The sequence below is a fragment of the Pinus tabuliformis genome, chromosome 5_1, assembly GCF_031772625.1.
Source record: "Pinus tabuliformis cultivar Carrire ecotype Pingquan chromosome 5_1, CPIR1, whole genome shotgun sequence".
Taxonomy (NCBI): Eukaryota; Viridiplantae; Streptophyta; class Pinopsida; order Pinales; family Pinaceae; genus Pinus; species Pinus tabuliformis.
The window spans coordinates 167,590,654-167,612,958 of NC_142305.1; the positions used below are offsets into that span (position 1 = coordinate 167,590,654).

The 22,305-nt window shown below is 34.6% G+C and overlaps 1 protein-coding gene across 1 annotated transcript; it reads right to left on the reverse strand.

The window, feature by feature from the left end:
• Window positions 1-10,299: 10,299 nt before the first annotated feature.
• Window positions 10,300-15,435, reverse strand: LOC149163955 (uncharacterized). Its single transcript, XM_089429318.1, has 7 exons — window positions 15,363-15,435; window positions 14,848-15,101; window positions 14,630-14,755; window positions 14,367-14,535; window positions 10,782-10,930; window positions 10,622-10,657; window positions 10,300-10,518 (listed from the first exon to the last, which is right to left on the reverse strand). The coding sequence occupies exons 1-7, from the start codon at window positions 15,433-15,435 to the stop codon at window positions 10,300-10,302; spliced, it is 1,026 nt and encodes a 341-aa protein (XP_089285444.1).
• Window positions 15,436-22,305: the final 6,870 nt, after the last annotated feature.

The following is a 22,305-nucleotide window of genomic DNA, read 5'->3' on the forward strand; positions in this document are numbered from 1 at the left end:
TGTCGTAGATACCTCATGGAGGTTTTCACCTAGGCCCTCTTATTATTATTATTATTATTATTATTATTATTAGAATTTTGGTAGATTAAGGCCCTATGAGCCTCCTAATCACATTTAACTCTCTGCTGACTAAATTGACAAATTATTCCTTCGACAAAGGTTTCCTGAAAAATTTCAATCTGTGACCATTGACCACTAAGGGAATCCCTTCCTCATCAATGGTTTTGATTTGGATAGGCCCATTATGATGACACTCCTCTACTAGATCGGGACCCAACCATCTTTCCATCAACTTCCCCTTGAAATCCTTGAATCTAGAATTGTACACAGGGCCCAATCTCCTTCTTAGAAATTCCTTTCTTTAATGTGCTTATCATGCCAAATATTCCTCTGTAGTTGGATTACCTCATTAAGTAAGAGAGAACTCATTCTAAATTCATCTAGACCATTGAGTTGGAGAAACCTTTTCTTTTGTGTTGAAGTGAGATCCAAGTCTAACTGGGATGTTATTCTCAAGATGTTGTACTAAAATTCAATAGACAATAGGGCCTTCTTCCAATAGAACAACTCAAAGGGAGTGAATCCAGTGGTTGTCTTCCAAGTGGTATTGTAGGCCCAAGTAGCTTCCACAAGTCTGTCTACCCAATATTTTCTATTGCTACCAACATTTGTAAGAATGTTCTCCAATGCTCTATTAGTGATTTCCACCTACCCATTTTATTGAGGGTGATAGGAAGTAGATGTCATGTGCTTGATTTGGTCCTACTTCATAAGGGCTTTAATCAAACTTTATGTAAATTGTGCTCCTTGATAAATGACTAATTCCCTTGGAAAACCAAATTTGTAGAAGATATTATCCCTCATAAATTCAGCCACCTTCTTCTCAGTTGTTGATTTTACTTCTTTTGTTTCATCCCATTTGGTCAAGTCAACAGTTCTTACAATGATATACCTTTTATGTCATGATGGGGGATCAATAGGCCTAATGAAATCCATGCCCCACTTTTTAAAGGGCTCTAAAGTCACTTGAGGTTGTAAGGCAATCTCATTAATGTTGGGTTACCCATCCTTTGACATTAATCACACAAGGTGGTGTATCTCCTTTCATCCTGGTGTAAACTAGGCCCTAATTGTAGAACTTTGAAGGTTTTCCTCTTAGTAGAAAAGTGGACCCCATAGGGCCCATCATGGCATGCTCAGAGGATGTCAAAGACCCCTTATTCCCTCACACATATTATTAGGATCTGATCTAACCCCAATCTAAAAGGTTTCCACCAATCAAGATGAATGGGGAACTCTTCCTTACAATCTTTCTTTTCTCCCTGGAGGATAGTTTAGGAGGGAACCTCCCATCAACCAAATCGTTGGCTATATCAGCAAACCAAGGATAAAGCACCAATATGGAAAAGAGATGTTCATCTAGAAGTTGATCATCCATCATTTCTTCCTTCCTTGTAGGCAGAGTGAGTCCTAACAAGAAATCTGCAACCACATTCTCCTTACCTGGTTTACCAACAATATTCAAATCAAATTTTTGTAATAAAAATAACCATCTAAATATCCTAGCATTGACACCATGTTTGTTCATTAAATACTTAATGGTTACATTATCAGTGTGAACCAAAGTTTAATAACCAGTGATATAATTCATAAACTTGTTTATAGAATCTACTAAAACTAAGAGTTATTTTTTAGTGAAAGTATAATTCAACTAAGCTTTAGACAAATTCTTACTAATGAAATAGAAAACATAAGGAAATTTGTCTTCCACTTGTCCTAAGGAATCCCCTAAATCTTTGTCTAATGAATTTGTGTGTATATGAAAAGGTAATGCCTCCTTGGGACCCCTAAGGATGGGTATAATGGTAAGCTTTTCTTTTAGTATTTCAAAGGCTTCTTTACAATTTCTTTTCCAACAAAAATCTAAATCTTTAGACAGTAGACCAAACAAGCGTGAAGCTAGTTTCTTAAAATCTTTAATGAACCTTCTATAATACCTAGCTAATCCAAGGAAACTCCCGACATCTGTTTGATTTTGAGGGATAGGGACCCTTTTGATGATGGCAATATTGTTTGGGTCAACCTATATTCCCTCCTTGGATATAGAATGGCCAAGGACAATTCCTACATTCATAAAAAAATCATGTTTCTGAGAGCTTAATGAGAGGTTCATTTCAATAAATTTCTTCAAGATTTTGTGCATATTGGAGAGAGCTTCATGGAAGTCACATCCATAAGGAGTTAAATAATTCATGTATATCTCAACAAAGTCATGAACATGTTTAACAAAAATAATAAAAAAATATCCTCTGAAAAGTAGCAGGGGCATTGCACAAACCAAATAGAAGAACTCTTTAGGAAAACGTACCCCACAAACATGTCAATGTGGTTTTATCATGGTCTTAAGGGTTGATATGGATTTGATTGTATCCACTAAATCCATCTAGGAAGGAGAAGAATGTATTTCCTACAAGGCCATATGGGACATTGTCAACGAAGGGCAAAGGAAAATGGTCCTTATTTGTAGCCTTGTTAAGTTCCTAGTAATCAACATAGATTCTCCACTTACCATTCTTATTGGGAACTAAAACAAGAGGTGACACCCACTCACTATCTATAATGGGGTATATGAACCCTGCATCCAGTAGCTTTTGTAATTATTCTTCCACAATGTCCTTAAGAGATGGGTTCATCCTTCTCTAGCGTTGGCGCATAGGCTTGCATCCCTCTTTGATGTAAATATGATGAGTACAAATTGAGGGATGCACACGTTTCATTTCCTTATAATCCCAAGCAAAAGCATCAAGGTGTTGCCTCAATACATTGCACAATTGTTCTTCATGTTTGGCTGAGAGAGGGGTTGATCTTTAAAGTTATGGATAGGCCAAACTATACAATCTTGGCATGTTCTAGAGTTGAGTCAACATAGCACAAGCCTGTCTAAGGACTACTCCCATATTCTTTTATCAACTCCTCAACTGGTATGGGAGTGGGAGGATGATTATGAAGGATATAGTAAATCAGCTCATCTTCTTCAAGCTGCCCCCCTCCTATAATAGTATCTAGAGTGCAGAATCAGTAAGGGGTTGTACGATACAATTCATCCTCTTCCTCATCCTCTAACCATATGGGTAAATCATGTTCAATAGAAGGTTGATCAGGAGAAAACAACACAAGTTGTTTGGAAAAATGTCCATTCTTGATAGTCAGGTTCCTAACCCTACAACTAATGTAGACATCAACAATGGCCAACCGAGGTCTTCCTAAGATGAGAGGGTAGCCATTAAACTTGGTTATGGGTTGGAGGACCAGGAAATCAGTAGGGTACTCCCAGGAGTCAATGGAGACCATGAAATTATTAATAATTTCCTCAGGGGCTACTGTGGATCTATCTACAAACTGCAACACTGTGGTGGTATTTCTCAAAGCCCATTGGATATTGAGCTTCAACATGGTTTTCTTAATCATCACATTGATTGCAGCCCTAAGGTCAATTAGGGTATTAGGACCGTAATTCCATCAATGTGCACATCCACTACTAGGCTACCGTGGTTTAGGTATTTTTGGGAGATCACCCTCCCAAGAATCAGGTCAGATAGTTGTCCAACAACATTGATTGTGGGGATATCTCTCCTTCTTCTCCGAGGGCTTTTGAAACATTTTTCTTTAATAAGCCTATTGTATATGGGAACATATTTAATGGCCTGGATAAGGGGTATCTTGATAGCCAAATTCTTCAATTCTCCTAGAAGTTCAACCTCTTCTGCGGTGTGCTCCTTAGGGTGGACCAACTTTTTAGGGTACGAAAGTGCATTGAATTGAGGGGCACTCTCTCCCTTCTCTTATTCAATATTTTCAGATGGAGAAGGTGGGTGATTTTCTGGGAGCACCTTCCTAGACCGAAGATTGATCTCTTGGATTTCCACAACATAAGAGAGATAATGTCTCCCCACTGTAGACTTGTTGTGCCTACTTATTATTCGGGATCCAATTAGGTTGAGAAGGAATTTAAGGTTGCTTAGGTGGAGTAGGATGAGTTAGCCTTGTTTGAGGTTAGGGTGGAGGCAGTAAAGAAGGTGGTTTTTTTGTTTGAGGCCTCGACCCTTCTGAGGGGTTTCCCCATTAGGAATATTGGGGTGGATATGGCTGAAAAGGATTGTTGACAGGTTGAGGAGGGTATGGAAGATCATAAGGCCAAGGAGGAGGTGTGGACCATGATGGATCGGTGGAAGGGTACCAAGGCTTAAAAGGTACATTTTGATTTGAATTTTAGTGAGGATAATGTCTGCCTTGCATGCCTTGTTAATATGGACGAGGTACTGGTGGCCTCCTTTGGTTAATCAAACACAACTGTTCTGACCCATTATCTACTCATCCCTAGTATACATCTTTTAGGCATGGTAGAGAAGGAAATTTTTATGTTGCATGATTCTCTTCACGTACTAGGAAGACTTCTATAACATTCAGTGAGAATTCATTCCTAGGATGTTTTTTAGTACATCTAGGGCATAAAATAGCTAGTGCCCTTTTTGCTTCCTCTTGTTTCCTTTTGATTTTCATAGTATCCATTTGCAAAGCAATTGTGTGCAACATTTGACTCTGGAAATTATCCAACATATTTACTATTTCACGCTTGATGGATGTTGTGGAGGGAGAGGAAATGAACAAGTTTTGGCTAGAGCTACCCTTCTTCTTAACAACCCTAGAATAATTCTTGAATATAGTTTTGATGTCATGATAAGGTAATTAGTATATATCTCCTCCAAATAGCATGTTGAGGGTTTCCATTACATATTCCTTGATCCCTCAGAGGAGAACTAGCTTGAGTGACTCAGCATCAAGGGTATAGTTGGCCCTCCTATAATTTAGTTGAAACATTTCCTCATAGTCTTCCAAAGATTCATCAAGTCCAAGGGTCATCCTAAATATTTTCTACTTCGTTTCTTTGAAACTACACTAATCCCAGTATATATCATTGAATGTTTGTTGCATTTGGGCCCAGGTAGTGATGATGCATCTATGTAGACTCATAAACCGGCTCAAGGCTGCATCTTTGAGGTTAGAAGAAAACAACTTCAACTTCTGCTCATCAGAGGCATAGTCATAGGTCCTACAGACAACAACTAACTCCAACATGAAGGTGTTAGGATCTTCAGAGGTTAGGCCATGGAAATTTGGAAGGGCAGCAGGCCTAATATGTTTCATACTAACTTCTCCATTGGTTTATCAGAGAGGGAAAAGCTCATTGCTCTTGTTTTCAACCATGGTTTGGGTAGGTGAGATGGGTTTTTCTTCTTCCCCAATAGGTTCTTCCAAAATTTCAAGTTGCTCGCCTAGAGGGTCTTCTAACTCCCCTATAGTTAGAGAGGGAAGTTCATAGTCACCAAATAAGAATGAAGGTTGACTACTTGAGGGTGTCGAGGTTTTTGGTAAGAAGTTTTCTTGGTTATCCCTACTCCTATGAGGCATGAAAGATTTTTTTTTTTGAACTTTTCACTTTTTTCAAAGTAATAAAACTGATGCAAAATAGAAAAATATGATCAAGAAAAAACAACACCTACTTAGACATGTCCTCGGAATTGACACCAAAAAGTGTCTAGCGCTAGTATTGCACCAACAATGTTATAACTTAAATGATCAACCTGAGGTTCGTAGAAACTTAGAGGTGACAATGCTATACGAATAGTAAGTTATGTTCTACTCATGCCACCCTCAATCATGACATCAGATTAAGGTGTTCAGAGACCATTCCTCCAACTTAACTATAGTGAATGCTTGTTGATGAAAGCACAATTGAAAATTGATTCTTAACTATGAAAATGAAAATGTCATGTGTTCAACTTGTAGATGCTAATTAACATTACATGAAAGGGAAAGGGCTAATCTACATGAAAAATTAAAGCTACCCTATATTGCATAATTCATCGACTTGGTAACCTATTTGGATATATCATTGATCTAATTCACATTTTCCTGAAAATCAGAAATCTAACTTGTATCATGCTTGTGAATGAAAAATACTAATTCTACTGTGTTTTGGAGTGAGGAAAATAAGTGGTTGAAGTGGTCTAGGAGCTTCTCTTGATCATCAAATAGCAACTTGAGGCCAATATTCATCTTGATTTAGCTAAGGCTCTAGTGGGGAGAAAAACAGGTTGAGGAACATGGTGCTACACGCCGGCTAAATGTATTGGTACATGAGGTCTTGTATTTCTACAGGATGACTTGTATCTTGAGGGCATGAAGATGTGGACAAAGGTAGGAGGGAGTGAAGTAAGGTTGTGGAAGCCTCCTACCCAAGCCTACCACACCTCGGGGGTCTTTCTTGCACCAATATGATTGCGCACGGTGTCCTTAATTGTCTAAACAGAGTGATTGTGGAAATTGAGTTTTGGGAGCAGAATTGAAGGGTGTAAGGAGAAGATGGAGAAGTCCAAGTGGAGATGAAAGATGTACCATCCCCCGTAGATCAACACAACCCTACAACTCACAACATGCATGCATCAATTGATCATTAACACAATGATATAAACTATGATGAAAAAGATCTATTCTATGCAACAACACTATTCTAATCATTGAACTAACTCTTAAGTTGAAAAAAGTAAATACAAAGAAGGACAAATAACATCTATTTGTTTCCAAAAAATTATAAACAAAATGTTTTTAGACTGAGATTGTAAATATTTCCAAGCATTCTCCCACAAAAGAGGTGGTAAGGATGCCTTTAATAGCACGTTTTTATAGTTTAACATCTACTGCAATAAAATAAAGACTTTAAATGATTTAAAATAAGAACAATACGTAAATACAAAGAGGTACCAAAGCCTATAGGTTGGGTCCAAACCTAAGGATTTCATCCCTTTAAAACTAGCTCAGATGCAACTTAATAACTAACTTATCATTATTGGAAAATAGTAGTCTCATAGATCACATGAAATTTAACAATGACAATGTCAAGCCTTGAGCTCAATAGCTACTCCTAGCTAAATAAAAAATTCAAATCCTAATGAGCCTTTCACCTCATTTATTTATACAAAAGGGTATCTGATTGTATCTCCCTTGATATCAAGGTGAGTTAGAGAGTTAAGGAGGTGGACAAGCCTCCCTAAATTCCCTCGTGGTTGTCTTCATCCAACCCTTGCATAGTAAATGCCTCAAAAATGCCTATTTTTCCTGCAATTTAATCACATTATGTCACATACTATGACAAACACCTTTTACTCTTCTTACTAAGCATATTATAACAAAAAATGTGAATTAATGTGAGAAAGGGGTAGTTTTAATAGCATAATGAACTTCAAGATATACCTATTGATAGGACTCATGAGGAGAAAAGGACCCAATCCCTGCACTTGACAAATTTTCCTTATTAAGCATCCAACAACATTTCTCCCAATTTGTCCTTCACTCAATAACTATCTCACAATTTGACAATTTGGTAAAGGAATTAGAAACACAAGTATTAAGGATGCATTTTGATTAATTTAAGGTGGGGCATTCTATTTTTTTGAAGGCCATTAAATAAATTTTATTAGAATGAACAAATTTATCAAATTAAGAGCACAAATTTTTTGTTAAAATTTCATTTGGCCACACAGAGATATATTTACAAAAGCTAACTTCTTTGTGAGTTTAGAATTGAGACCGGCCAAATACTGGTTCCCAAGTAGAAATTGTTTGGGGCAAATAGATTTAGAAGGGCCAAGAACTACTCTCTTCCATAATTTAGGACATATTGAATATCTTATTACAGAGATCAGTGATTCATATTTGGATTATTATCCTCCTAGTGGATTGGGGTTTCAGGAGTTTATTTCCATGAATTTTCCAAGAATCCCATCACCCCGGAAATCAAATCACACATGTGAGAGAAGGTCAAATTATTTGTGGCTCTTTTAAGTTTAATTTCAGGTTCGTTGATAGTAATTTAAGCGGTTTTCAGGTGCAATTACATTCGTCTAATGAAGGTTGATTCTGACATTTATAAAGCCTATGGAGTAAACTAAGGTTGAAATAAATTATTTCGAGCCCAGGCTAATAAAGGGGCTACTATTCACTTGCGGAGAGACCATGACTAAAATGCTTGATGAAATCATGAATTGTTGCAGGTTAATACTTCAATGGTGGTCGTTCTCTTCCTAAAGACAAAGATCATCATCAATTAAGAGATCAGACTTTTTTTTACACATGATCAAGGTATTAATATTTCTAGGGTGTGAGTAATATTTCTATTGAAGTAGAGTTCTCTATTGTCCTTTGGACAAGATCTTTATTTCCTAGAAGCATGAGTTGCTCTGGACTGGGGTGTAGGTATAGAGATAAAGGAGTCTGAACTCATTATAATGTTGGTTGTGTTACTATCGTTGGATCTGGATGTTATTTATCGTCATATGATGATGATGGTGGTGGTGGTTAAAGTCCACTAAGACCTATAATTTCGTTTTTCTTGGGGAGATTGGTGTTGTAGCTTTCTTTCTTTTCTATATGGTCTTCCAACTTCATTTATCTTGCATCTCGTTCATTTTTTCTGGTTCTTGGGTGGTTCTTTTTGAAGATAGTCTGAGAAGTCTTTATTTATTTTGTGTGGTATTGGAATTTTCACACATGTTGATGCTTGATGGGTTGAAGAGTTCACTTTTTTTCTCTTGGGCGTGGATTTCCCCTTCTTTGTCTTGAGAGTTGTTTCTTTCTTGCCAGATTTTTGTGTTTCAGAGTTGTTTCTTTCTTGCCAGATTTCTTGTGTTTCAGAGTTTTCTTAAGAAGAAAAATTCTCAATTGCATTTCCAATGGCTTTTAGGCAGATGCAAGGGTAGGTTTGGCAATCTCACCCAAACTGGTGACCTGATGTCTATTGTTGATGGATCCAATAATGGGTTCCAATAGCGGTGAGTTTTCCCAAAACCAAGGGCCAGAATCTAGAATGCATTCTCTGCTTTTAGGGTTTTCAATTTCATCATAACCTCCTAGATTGTGGAGAGTTGTCAGCTGCGGCCAAAAACTATTGAACCAGACATTATGGCACTTTGAGAAAACTTCAAAGGACAAGGTGGATAGTGAGAGCTAGGCTTCAATGATGATATGGGCAGGAGCTTGCCCCCAGGCCGAAGGAACTGAACCAGCACCTATTTTAGTACAGCTATTTGGATCAAAGCCAGATCCAAAGCCTATTCCAAGCTTATGTATGCCTCTGCCCAGCCATTTGGATCAAAGCCTATTCCCAAACTTATGTATGCTCCTATGGAAGAATGAAAAAGCCCAACAAAAGAATGCCAACCAAAATAACCCTTTAAACCAGATTCTAAAAAAAAAAAAAAAAAAAAATAAGAAAAGAAGCATTCAATTGTTGTCACTCAGGCTCAGCTCTGTAATATGCAAAGCCCCAAATGCGTGCAACCCTCGTTCTCTTCGTTCGGGGATGCGAAGTTTACAAAACACAGCCAGTCCATGACAGTAGATCTATTGGAAATCGCAGAACCTCGTTTTCGTGAAATAATAAATAAGGCCTTCTGGAAGAGTTTCAAATCTGAAGTACGGCAGAGAGGCCGTCTGGAAGAGTTTCAAATCTGAAATGCCGCAGAGATTTAACGGAGTCCACCGATCAGGATGAGAGGAGGCGATTTCGTGAAATTATCTAATAACCCAAACAGTAACCCTAGCAGCAGAAGGTATGAAGCCCGAGATTAATCATTCCGCCAAAGGAATTAGTTGTTTCTACCGGAATTAGTTGTTTCATAAATATCATATGAAATGAGTATGTGATTATTTTGACCTGTAGAATAAATCATGGTATTATAACCCAAAAAAAGTATTTACATATTGTAAATCTCCCAAATAAAATAATATGAATTTTTATAATTAAATATAAATTTATTTAACTAATATATTAATTTTTTTTAATAATAACAACACTCTCGAGGGTATATTATTTTTTTAATAATAAGAACAACACACTCTCAAGGGTAAGGGTAAAGGTGAGAACAATCAAATCATAAACCACTTTCGATAATGATACAGTCGAACCGTAAACCGCTGTCAATAATAGCACACTCAAATCGCAAACCGCTTTTCGCAATTCTCATATTCACAATGTTGTAAAACATAATAATATCAAATAAAACAATGGAATAAATTTTTCACTGCGAATGCTCGCTATGAAATTTGTCGACACCACTCCAATACTATTTATTTTATAAAAAACAACCACCACAATCTTCAAACCTTTTGCCAACCATGAACATGAATTTAGTTTATGAAGCTGAGTTGTCACTTTCAATACTAAACTACTCTGCTCCAATATTAACCTCCCCTGCCACAATTTTGTGGCCCGTAGACGTGGTTGAAGCTGCCTTTGGCTGGTATCTGGTTTCTCTCTGTGCTCGCTACTGTGTTCGAAGCTGCCTTTGGCTGGTATCTGGGTTCTATCTGTGTTTGAGTGTAAGTTCCATGCGAGCCATCACTTATGTTTTTTAGTCTCATCCGAATCCTCCGTGCACTCTCAGCCGAATCCGTGGCTTCCTGATTATATGAAATACGATGAATTTCAAATATGAAATCTACCATTTTATAGCAAGAAAACACCATGAGAATTTATGTGAAATGAATAGCTGGGCAACCTCACCTTGAGTTGACCCCGAAGAGTCTCCAGCTTATATTCCTGTAAAATACTTACTTTTCAGCTTGATAATACTTAGACAACTGAAATGGACCTATGTGTTGAAATTTCAATTAAATTAAAGTAGTACCAGAGCATTACGATCACTGTGGGCTGTAATTATTACCTCTTGTTGGATCGCCTCTCTCAGCTTAGAAATAACAGCAGCAGTTGTCGATTCATCAGATCTCAGCTGCTTGGTGCATTCCCACAGAACTGTCTCTTCTTGAATGAGTTCATCAGATAATTGAATCGACCGCGTAATGTCCAGGCACCCTGCTGATATGATATGAAATAAGATAATAGATCAATAAATAAAATGCTAACTTCACAACAAATTGCAACAGAGGTCACAAGAAGCTAAAGCCAGGTACTCCACAGACTGTGCGGTAGAGGCAGAGTGTTCTTCTTTTTAAAATGGGAAAAAACTATATTTATATTTAGTTTATGTGGTTACTTTATTTACCAGTATCTTATAACAGAGTTTTATAATAGGTTAAAAATCAAAGCAAATATATTGCATAAAGTGCAATATATTTGCACTTATGTAATATGTTTACTAATCAGATGAAATTACTCCTCTTACATTCAATTTAATTAAAAATATTTTTTTGGGTTACAAAACTGTGAAACAGTTGGCAAAATGCTGATAACATATAAACATAGATATTAAAATTTATAGTAAAAAAAGCCCTTTCCCGTTTAAAAGCCTCTGAATACATAATATATCAATACAAACATGATGTCGCAGGCCTACAAAGAAGTGCGAGATGTATTAGCCCTTATCAATGGGAGAAACTTTAAACTTCAAGATACCATAGGGCTCATGCTACTAGGCAGTCTTCTCCAATATGACTCTGATTTTTCTCATATACTTTTTTAATGAGTTAGCATGATTACTATAGTAAGATATTTATTTTGTTTTTAGTGACAAAAATAAATGTTAATAAAAAATTATAGGTTTAAATTTAATAATTATGTATCAAGTTTAAGAAGTTCAGATTTTATTATAAAAAACAAAATAATTATTTAAAAAAACAAAATGACACTTACTTGAAAGCCTATGTTTCACAACAACTACTACTTGACTGAACTACTTGTGAAGCAGCTTTTTCCTTTCCAGTTTCCTTCCATGCTTAACCCCAAACCAAACCATGAGTTTTAAAAAAAATCATGGTGAATGATAGCTGCTTTTTTTAATTAGTATAAGAGTTTTTTCAGTTTTTTAATTGTGGATGTGAGGTCAATTTTAAGATAAATTATATTTTTTTTGACTCTAAATCTGTTTCTGTTTGGATAAAAGTTTGTTTCCATGTAAGAAAACAAGTTAAAAGCCTGAGACACATAGGTATCTAGCCTGAGTGAAAGCAAGAACAAGATAATTCTAAATAAAATGGTTTTCTTTGAATACTATCATGCCTCAACCTGCATTCTAAAATAGCAGCTAACTTTAACTATCCCATTGCTAATTTACCAACCAAGTTCTAATAAATTTTCTTACCATGTAAAAAAAATCAAAACTATGCTTTTATTTCATGGTTCAGATCTTTCTCTACTTCATAGCTCTCATAAACTCAAAAGCTAACGGATTGGGAAATGTGTAATTCAGGAATTTGGCCTGTGGAAATGAGAGAAGACCAACAGGAAGGTGCTAAAACCAGCCGGAAAGCCACAACCGAGAAAGCCAGGTACTTCACAGACCGGTAGGTAAAGGAAGAGTGTTATTCTGGCTCTCATGAACCGAAGAGCTAACGGATTGAGAAATGTGTAAGTCAGGAATTTGGCGTGTGGAAATGAGAGAAGACCAACCGGAAGGTGCTAAAACCCACAGGAAAGCCAGGTACTTCACAGACAGGTAGGCAAAGGGAGAGTGTTTCTCTTTTTAAATTGTGAAAAAATTGCATTCATGTTTAGATTATGCTGTCACCTTATTAAACAGTGTGGGTTTTAAAACAAGATTAAAATAAATAAATTGGCTCTGCTAGATAGACTTCTCTGATGACTGTTTTTTCATGTTGCATGATTATTTTTCTTAGATATTATTTTGTTTTGGTGATTATATTTAAAAGTGTAAATTAAACATGAATATAATGCAAAATAAATATGAATAAAAAATTACATGGTGAAATCCTATAATCAGACACAAGTTGGAATTTTCTTATTTTCTATTCTTTAATAAAAAAAATAACTATGCCTTAGAAAACAAAATAGCACCCACTTAAAAGCATATGCTACACCTAGCTACTTCCGAAGAATTCCCAGTTTCCTTCTAAGCCCCAAACCAAATCATGAGCTTTTCTTTAAAAACATAGCGAATGGATAATACGTTTTTATTAGTATCAAATTTTTAAAAAACCACAGGGAATGGATAACACGGATAACACCTTTCTATTAGTATCATATTGAATGAGTTTCATTAGTCCCCCAAATTTGTTTGTCAGATTGAATGAGTTTCATTAGTACCCCAAATTTGTTTGTGAGGTTAACCTCAAGCAAAAGCATGATTTTTTTTAATTCTAAAACTGTTTTTCTTTGAATAAGAATTAGTAAAATAGGTGAATACTTTAAGTATGAAAGTATTTGGTGTGAGTGAAAGCAGAAGTATCTGGTATGAGTGAAAGCATGCTCTTTACAGACTATCAGAAAAATAATTTTCAGGTGTCTTAATTTTCATTAACTATTAATAATAAATCAACTAGTGATGAGTAAACCTACATTCTGAAATAACAAACAACTGCAGCTGTTCTTCTGCTGGTTTGAGCAAACTGAAGTTTGAAAAAATAACTGAATTTTGAAAAAAATTCTTATTATGTAAAAAAATAACAATAACTCTTAAGTTCATGTTCCAGATCTTGCTCTAGTGAACTCTAAAGCCAACATATTGTTGGAAGAATCACCACACCTCTATAGAATCGGTAATTATAATGTTTACCAACAACTGAGGGTTTTGGTTTATAATGTTTACCAACAACTGAGGGTTTTGGTGTAACCTAGTTACTGGTTTATAATGTTTACCAACAACTGAGGATTTTGGTGTAACGGCAAACCTCCACGTGGTATCAGAGCTTAGGTTTGATTCTCCCAAGTTGCGCTTTTGAGCGGGGTGTTGGAAGAATCACCGCACCTCTATAGAATCCGTAATTTCCACCCTGGGGATCCTAGTTAATGGTTTAAAATATTTACCAACACCTGAGGGTTTCCACCCTGGGGATCCTAGTTACTGGTTTATAATATTTACCAACACCTACTGGTTTTGGTGTAACAGAAAACCTCCACACATATAAAGAAATGTATCGAATCAAGAATTCTACCTGTGGAAATAAGAGAACCAAAAACCAACTTTTCCACAAACGAAAAACCAACTGGAAAGTGCTAAAATGGATGAGTTTTGAAAGCCAAGATTAGCATTATTATCATTGAGGCAGGATATCAGAGAAGCGACGAAATCAGAAATCTGTGAGAAGACTGAGCGTGAAGAGACCTTAGTAAATTGGTGTGAGGCGAGATATTTAATGAGCAAATTTTGTTATGGTTGTCAGAATGTGTTGATACACTACGGAATCAGAGTTATTATTTATTTGATATAGAATTGGCAAAATCTATGGAAATTATGCTCGCTTTAACCATGTTCGCCTCTCCAGCAAACTTACTTCGCTTCGGCAATAAAGAAACACAACAATTTATTAACTACTTTTGTTGTTTGTCTACATACCAGTTTGGCAGGTGTTGTGTACATCGTTCTCTATCTCTTTCAACCGTTTCATCGAAGACTCGCATGTTTTCAATATCATATCTTCCTCTATATGCTCCTCTCCGGCTGCCTGGTATGCTGTTAATATTCTCTCCGCAGTACCTCCACCTTCGAATCTAACTTCCAGTTTCTAAAATGATACCAATTAACAGAAAACATCAAAAGGGAAACCCTAGTACAATATTACTGAAAGTAATGAACAAATGTATGGTAAATTGTCTCACTCTTTTTCTGGGGCGCATTGGGTCAAATCCTTCATCCGAACTTGATGGGGGGTTTTCTCCAAGAAAATGTGTTCTCAGATTGTGATGACCTAATTTAAAAACATTGCGATCTTCCCATATGCCAACCTACATTTTTATTTAAAAACTAAAAAATGATCAGAATACATAAAATACAAACATTCAAATATCATTTATTCATCAGAGAACACAGCATATACCAGCTTCGAGACAGCTTCGATTATAACTTGTCCTCCGTTTTGATATATATCTACAAGATATATTGGTAGAGCCCGCCAAAATTCATTCACAAATAACTCACAGCCATTCCTCTCCACGCTATTCAGTAAGATGTCATTGGCAAGATAAAGCAATGAGATTTTCTTGTCTTCGCTTGCTTTCTCAAAATCTCTACACCATGTCTCCACTATCGCATGTGCCTCATTCCGGTAGAAGATGCACCATTGGGAAGTGACTGATAAAGGCCAACTTATTATATCAATGTTCCATTCCATAATAACGTTAAAGCAACTGTAAATTTCTGTAATTCCTTCCCTAATGCCATAGATTCTAGCAGGTCTTTCAAAAACTTAAATAAAATTATTCATACCTATTCATATATAATCTAGTTTTATATATCGGTTTTACGCCGAGGACTAAGGATAAATTAACCAGGGGATGCTATTACTGAAATTTTACGATAAATAAGCAGAGTAAATCTCAGAAAAACAATTACCTTCCACACTCTCTCTTGTGCTCTCCAATTTCTCAAGCTTGTCAATCAGACGTTCCTTCCAAACGCCATCCATGGTATTTGGCTGCTCACGATGTAGCTTACCTGTGAACTAAAATAACGATCTAATTATATTGCTGAGCGGGAAAACTTACTTTGCGGACTCTGGGGGGAAGGTTTTCGTCCAGAATGATATATTTATAGATATATAAGATGAGTATTTACAAAGGGGTCATTATTATAAATAGATGCCGACCATGATATACGGTGAAAAATGTTGCTATTTTAGATTCGAGAGTCCACATTTCAATATATGGAGTATTTAATATACTTTGCATTGGGGTGTTTATTGTTAGGCCTAAGGGGCATATTTCTTCGATAAATGATGGTTATGAATGTTAAATTGGGTTAAAAGATTTTAAATTTATCTTTTAATAAGTAATATGGGTAAAAAAAATATTTAGTTTAATCAATAGATGGAATGATTTTTTTAGTGTAATTTTTTTATTCTATAGTTAAGAATATGGTATTGTTATAAAATATTTTGGTTGTGAAATAGGTTATGGTTTTTGGGCATGTGGTATTGATAAATCATGGTATTGTAAAGTGGGGATGAATATCTATGGGTAAGAATATGGTATTGTTATAAAATATTTTGGTCGTGAAATAGGTTATGGTTTTTGGGCATGTGGTATTGATAAACCATGATATTGACCCATGGTATTGTAAAGTGGCGATGAATATCCATGGTTAATAATATGGTATTGTTATAAAATATTTTGGTTGTGAAATAGGTTATGGTTTTTGGGCATGTGGTATTGATAAACCATTGTATTGTAATAAAACATATTTAAAATTTAATAAAAAAAATCAAAATATAAAAAATTGAATTTTATTATTGGGTGATGAGTGTTGAATGGCTTGGAGATCCCAGATAATGGGGTTTTGAATGGTCCAATGCCCCTTCAAGCTTCCTCGTTGGTTATTTCCTTTAACTTCTGCCTTAATAATAAATCTAATAATAATAATAGTTATAAAAATATTAATAATAACAATGTAATTAATAATAGTAATAACTATAGTAATAATAATAACAATAAATATAATAATAATAATATTAATATTAATGAATTTGATAATTATATAATAATATTAATAATAATAATGAATTTGAACTTATTAATAACTATAATAAACACCGTTATATTAACTTGGAACCCAATAATATTTATCTTTCTTCTTTAGATAACATTATTGGCATTAAAAAGACTTCTTATTCTCGCAATAAGGTTGTTAATCTTTGGAGTTTCTCTTTTGATTCCCATGTTTTTAATCTTTTAGAAAAATGTCTTAATTTTGCTTTGGCTCCTAGAAAAATTCATGTGAATGATATTATTTGACATTGAATTCGGGATTTGAGATTTACCCAATTTCACTAAAGATATTATTAGGGAGGATTGCGCTATAATCCTTAGAAAGGCTAAACCCCCTACGAGCAATTTGATCAAGCCAGAGTTTGATGCTCTCAAATCTTTGAACAATAACAGGGACATCATTGTTCTAAAAGTTGACAAAGGGGGTGCAGTTATCATTCCTAACAAGAAAAAAGCTGACAAAGGGGGTGCAGCTATCATTCCTAACAAGAAAAAAGTTGACAAAGGGGGTGCAGCTATCATTCCTAACAAGAAGGATTACTGGAAGAAGATGTTAGATCACCTTTGTAATAGCAGAAGCTACAGAAAGCTTGCGAAGAACCCCCTAAAAAATATTTATAAGGCTGTTGCTCTAGCCATAAAATTGAGTAGTTCTGTTAGCTCCCTTAGCAAGAAGCTTATTAAAGGCAACCCTCTTACCCCCAAGATCTATGGTCTCCCCAAGATCCATAAAGAAGGGGTCCCTCTTCGCCCCATTGTCAATACTATTGGTGGGCCTACCTATGTTTTAGTGAAATTTCTTGCTAATAAGCTCAAACCCCTCATTGGACAAACATAATCTTTTGTTAAAGATTCAGCTTCGTTCGTTAACGAGTTAAAGGATTTTAGATTTGACCCTAAGGATCAGTTAGTGAGTTTCTATGTGGTCTCCTTATTCACTAATTTTCGATTAGTGAGGTCATTGATGTTATCTAAGGCATCACTGATACCGATACTGCCTTTTTAGTTAAGATTTGTCTTACCTCTACTTTCTTTAGTTTCGAGGGTGAATTTTTCAAGTAGACGTCTGGAGTGGCTATGGGTTCTCCCCTATCCCTCATTGTGGCCAATCTCTTCATGGAGAATTTTGAATCCAAAGTCGTGTCATCAGCCCTTTACCAAACCAAACTTTGGAAAAGGTTTGTGGACGACACTTGTGTCGTTTGGTCTCATGGTAAAGAGAAGTTGGAGCTATTTTTCCATCATCTTAATAGTCAATCTGACCATATAAAGTTAACCATGGAATTTGAAGTTGATAATAGCCTGCCTTTTCTTGATGTTCTTATCTCTAAAAAGGATGATGGCTCTTTTTCCCATCAGGTTTTTCGGAAGAAAACTCACACAGAGCAATATCTCCATGCTAGTTCCCATCATTTTTCTACTCAAGATAGGCGTTCTCAACACCTTAGCCACTCACGCGATGCGAGTTTCTGATGAAAATCACCTTGAAGATGAGAAATCCCACCTCCTAAAAGTTTTTAATAAGAATGGTTATAGTAGGTCTCAAGGTCTTAAGGCTTTTCAAAATATTGAAAAAGGCCCTAAGAATAAAATTGAGCCGAAGGATTGGTCTTCTCATGTTCATCTACCTTTTATTCAAGGGACCACAGATAGAATCACAAGATCTTAAGGAACAATAAGATTCATTCTTCCTTTAGACCGCTTAACACTATCTGAAGTTCTCTTTGTTATGTTAAAGACCCGATTAATCCCAGGGATGGAAAGGTTGTTTACATTATTCCCTGTTCTTATGGAACTCCTTATATTGGTGAGACCGGCCAATTCATTAACCAAAGGATTTCTGAACATGCTACCAACATTAGGCACCAAAGAGCTCGCTCCTCTGCTTTGGCAAAGCATGCAGGAAAAACAAATCATCACATCTGCATCGAAGAAGCTAAGGCTATTGCGAGGATTGACCATTTTCATCATAGTAAATTCAGGGAGGCCTTAGAAATCGAAAAGAGACTTGTTAATTTAAATAGAGATGAAGGCTGGAGTATTAGTAGAAACTAGATTCCTTCCTTTCTTCCTAATTTTTTTTTGTCCTGACGATGAACCACACTGGTTGGTTCAAAACGCGTCGACAAAAGATTGGTTATGTGATTTTGCCGAAGATTTTCTAAACAATGTTATGGATCACAGAAGTCTAAATTCCTTAATTTTTTTTTCTTATAGATTTTTTTTTTTATGAATAATCTTTAATATTTTTGTAATTTTTATTCATTAATGAGGTTATTTAATATAATATTATATTCATTAATGAGGTTATATAAGGTGTTTATCATATATATATATATATATATATATATATATATATATATATATATATATATATATATATATATATATATATATATATATATATATATATATATAAACCTCACTTTTATATGGTAATTTATTCTCTTTAATTAGTTTCCCTTAACTTGTGGTAAAATCCCTTTCTATTTTTTCCCTATTCAATATGATTATATTATATAGTTTTATATCGAATATTAATTAATAATTATTTGAATAAGATTAAAATATTAATTCCTTTTAGATATCATTTATTGATAGTACCCAATTTATGACTCTTAAAATTATTTTAATATATATTAATTAATTTAGTTATAAAGGGTTATTATTTTTCTAAATTTTAACTTTTTACCTCATTAATTTATCCAAAAAATAATAATAATAAATGTTTTATTTCTTTCTTTCCCTTCCTTTATGGTCATTAACCTTTTCTATTTACTACCCTCACTCAAACTAGCTATTATCCCCAACACCTAGTTAGCAGCTCTCTACATCTATTTATCTAAATGCCTAGATCAGATTCATAATCTTGTCCTGAAGATGAATCATACTGGCTGGTTCGAAACGCGTAGACGAGAATCTCTCTTATGTGATTTCTTCTGAAAGATGTTATGATAGTTATTTTTATTACTTTAACATTTTATTAGTAATTGAGCAAACAATTAAATGTTTACATTTATCCTAGATACTAGGTATATATTACTTTTAACTTTTTGTTTATTACTTTTAATTTTTATTATTATTTGAGCCAACATTTAAATGTTTACACTCCTCCCCCATATCCCTTTTATTTATTTATATTTTTTAATTGGCTTGAGATTTAAAATTGTTTACATACTTACATTACATCTACACATCTAACTTATACTGGTTGTACAACCACTCTCGAAGTAGTTTGTGTGCACAATTTACGAGAGGTAAGGATTTATAAAAAAAATAAATGTTAGATGAATTAAATACTAATAAAAGGTTAAAAGTAATATAGAGTCCCTTGCAGTGTCCATAAAAGGTTAAAAGTAATAAAAATAATAAAGTTCAATTTAGAGACTTATCTAACAAGCTATAAGTTAAGATCCATTTTACTTTATAAATTAAAATAATGATTTTGTAACAATATTTAAATTTATAAATAAAAATAATGATTTTGTAACCATATTTAAATTTAATTAATAAGTAAATAAAAACTTTAATACTTACAATAAACTTACAATATAACAATATTTTTAACCATAGATGTTCACCCCCACTTTACCATAGATATTATTGACTTGTAAATAGATTTTGTTACAATAGCATGGACCAATACCATGGCTCATCAATACCTCATGCCAAAAAATCATCTTTCATTTCACAATCAAAATGATTTATGGATATTCTATTTGAATTTAATTTTATAACATTTTTTAATTAAATCTAAAAACAAATGGGGTAGCAAGCTAAGTGGGCTTGATTGTGGGAAAAATTCCACACTTAAGCACGCTTGAGCCAGAGGTGATTCGGGATGGGTGACCTCCGGAAGTCCAGGGAAGTCCTCTCATGGAAATGGTCATAGATGAATGACTTACTTAACTTGAATCACAAAAAATGATATCTAATATAATGCATTGAATTATAATTACTTTTGAGATATATCTAAACCCTAGATCACACTAAAATATATAAGATATAAAAACTTAATACTTACCATATAACAAGATTTTTAACCATGGATATTCACCCCAACTTTACCATGCATATTATTGACTTGTAAGTAAGCTTTGTTATAATACCATTATGTTTTTGAGCCAATGGACACTCTGCATCCCAGTATGGAAGAGATGTTGTAATGTCTTGCTATGATATGCTATTTTATGTTATCTACACATTTTGACTCAATAAAAGTACGTATATAATTATTAAATAAAACATTTTGATACATAAAAAATGAAAAAATGAAAAAATAATAATAGTTATTATAATTATTAGTTATTAGTTATTAAACCAACCTAGACCCATATTAACTGTGGATATATCAAACTCTGAGAGGGATCTATGGGCGTTTGATAGATTCAAAGTTAAGATGGATCTAGGCCGATAAAAAGTGTATGAGAGTGTTGGTTGATACTCAACAATTATTTAAAGAAAGCTTATTGAAGTTTGCATTGATAAGTTGACATGATATAAATATTAGAGAAAAGTGTCCTATCTCTCATGTGAGGTTGTGCGGGAAGATGCCCCTAAATAATGGTATATGGAAGTCCTCACCTCTTACAATATAAATATTCGAGAAAGTTGTCCTATCTCTGTTGTGCTTATTATTAAATATCGGGGACTCCAAATACACAATAAGGCATATGCAACTCGATTCCTCTCCTCCAAGTCCTAAACTTCAAACTATTTTCCAAAGAGTCTACATGGTATTGGTCTCCATCCTTGAGGTGATTTCATTTCAGGTTCTAAAAAACAACAACTCTCTTGCTAACTCTTTTTCTTGAGAATTTGTTCTAATGCTTGAAGGAACCATGAAGGTTAAAAATGTATCATATTTCCAACATGTCCCTTAGTCCTCATTTCAATAAGTGTCTCTCTCTCGATGCATCATCTAGTGGTTGATGATGAATTTTAGAAGTTTAGGTTTCCACAAGGCATCAGAGCTCTATTAGTTTGGGAATTTATGAAACAAGTTGTTTTATCCCATCTCTCTAGTATGAAAGACATATCCCATATGTCATGGTTAATGAGAATTTATGTTATTCATTCGGGGCTCTAATATAGGGGTCTCTTCACACATTCCAACATCCTCTCACTAATCTCAACTAACTCAATCCCTGGCTACCTTATTTGGAGGTTTATATTATAGAAAACTTGTCCATCCTTGTGTTGTTAGTTATGGCATTGTGTTCCCCTATAGGCTAGTATAATAAGCGCATAGTTTCTTCTAATGACGTGGCATAAATAAGAGAGCATTAATCAACTTCACATCTACATTAAGAAATTGGTAGCACAATTCGTAGAAACAATCAATATTTTGTTGATAATTGTCATCAAATCAAGAAGCAAGAGGATGATTTGTAGTATGAGGGGTTAATTATAAGAGCTTATCCATGTTGACACTCTTGGTAATATGTCTCCCTATCTTTCAATAAATTTTGTTGGTCCATTAATCTGTGTTATTTTAGAGGATTTGAACATGGAAGCTGATCCAAACTTAAACAGGAATGCAACAACTTTAAGATATAATCATAAACACATAGATGCAGTAGAAAAGCACTTCATTTCATTAATAGAAAAATATTGAACTATGCTTAGAAACAAAATGGCAATAAGATAGCTCGGGTGATGGTAGCTTATCTATGAGAAGATATGTGGTATCTACATGCCTTTGAATTATGTTACAATGAGACTCACGGGCGTATTTATTATTGGAAAACATTAGAAAACCCTAACCCTAGGAGATGTAACAACAAGAGTTT

What these genes read in the sequence shown, in the direction of transcription:
- LOC149163955 (XM_089429318.1), bottom strand. Translation starts at nt 15,435, where the DNA reads ATGGATGGCGTTTGGAAGGAACGTCTGATTGACAAGCTTGAGAAATTG. An exon ending in CAATGCGCCCCAGAAAAAGA is followed by an intron (nt 14,536 to 14,629) that starts GTGAGACAATTT and finishes GTATCATTTTAG; the next exon opens with AAACTGGAAGTTAGATTCGA. An exon ending in GAGAGGCGATCCAACAAGAG is followed by an intron (nt 10,658 to 10,781) that starts GTAATAATTACA and finishes AGTATTTTACAG; the next exon opens with GAATATAAGCTGGAGACTCT.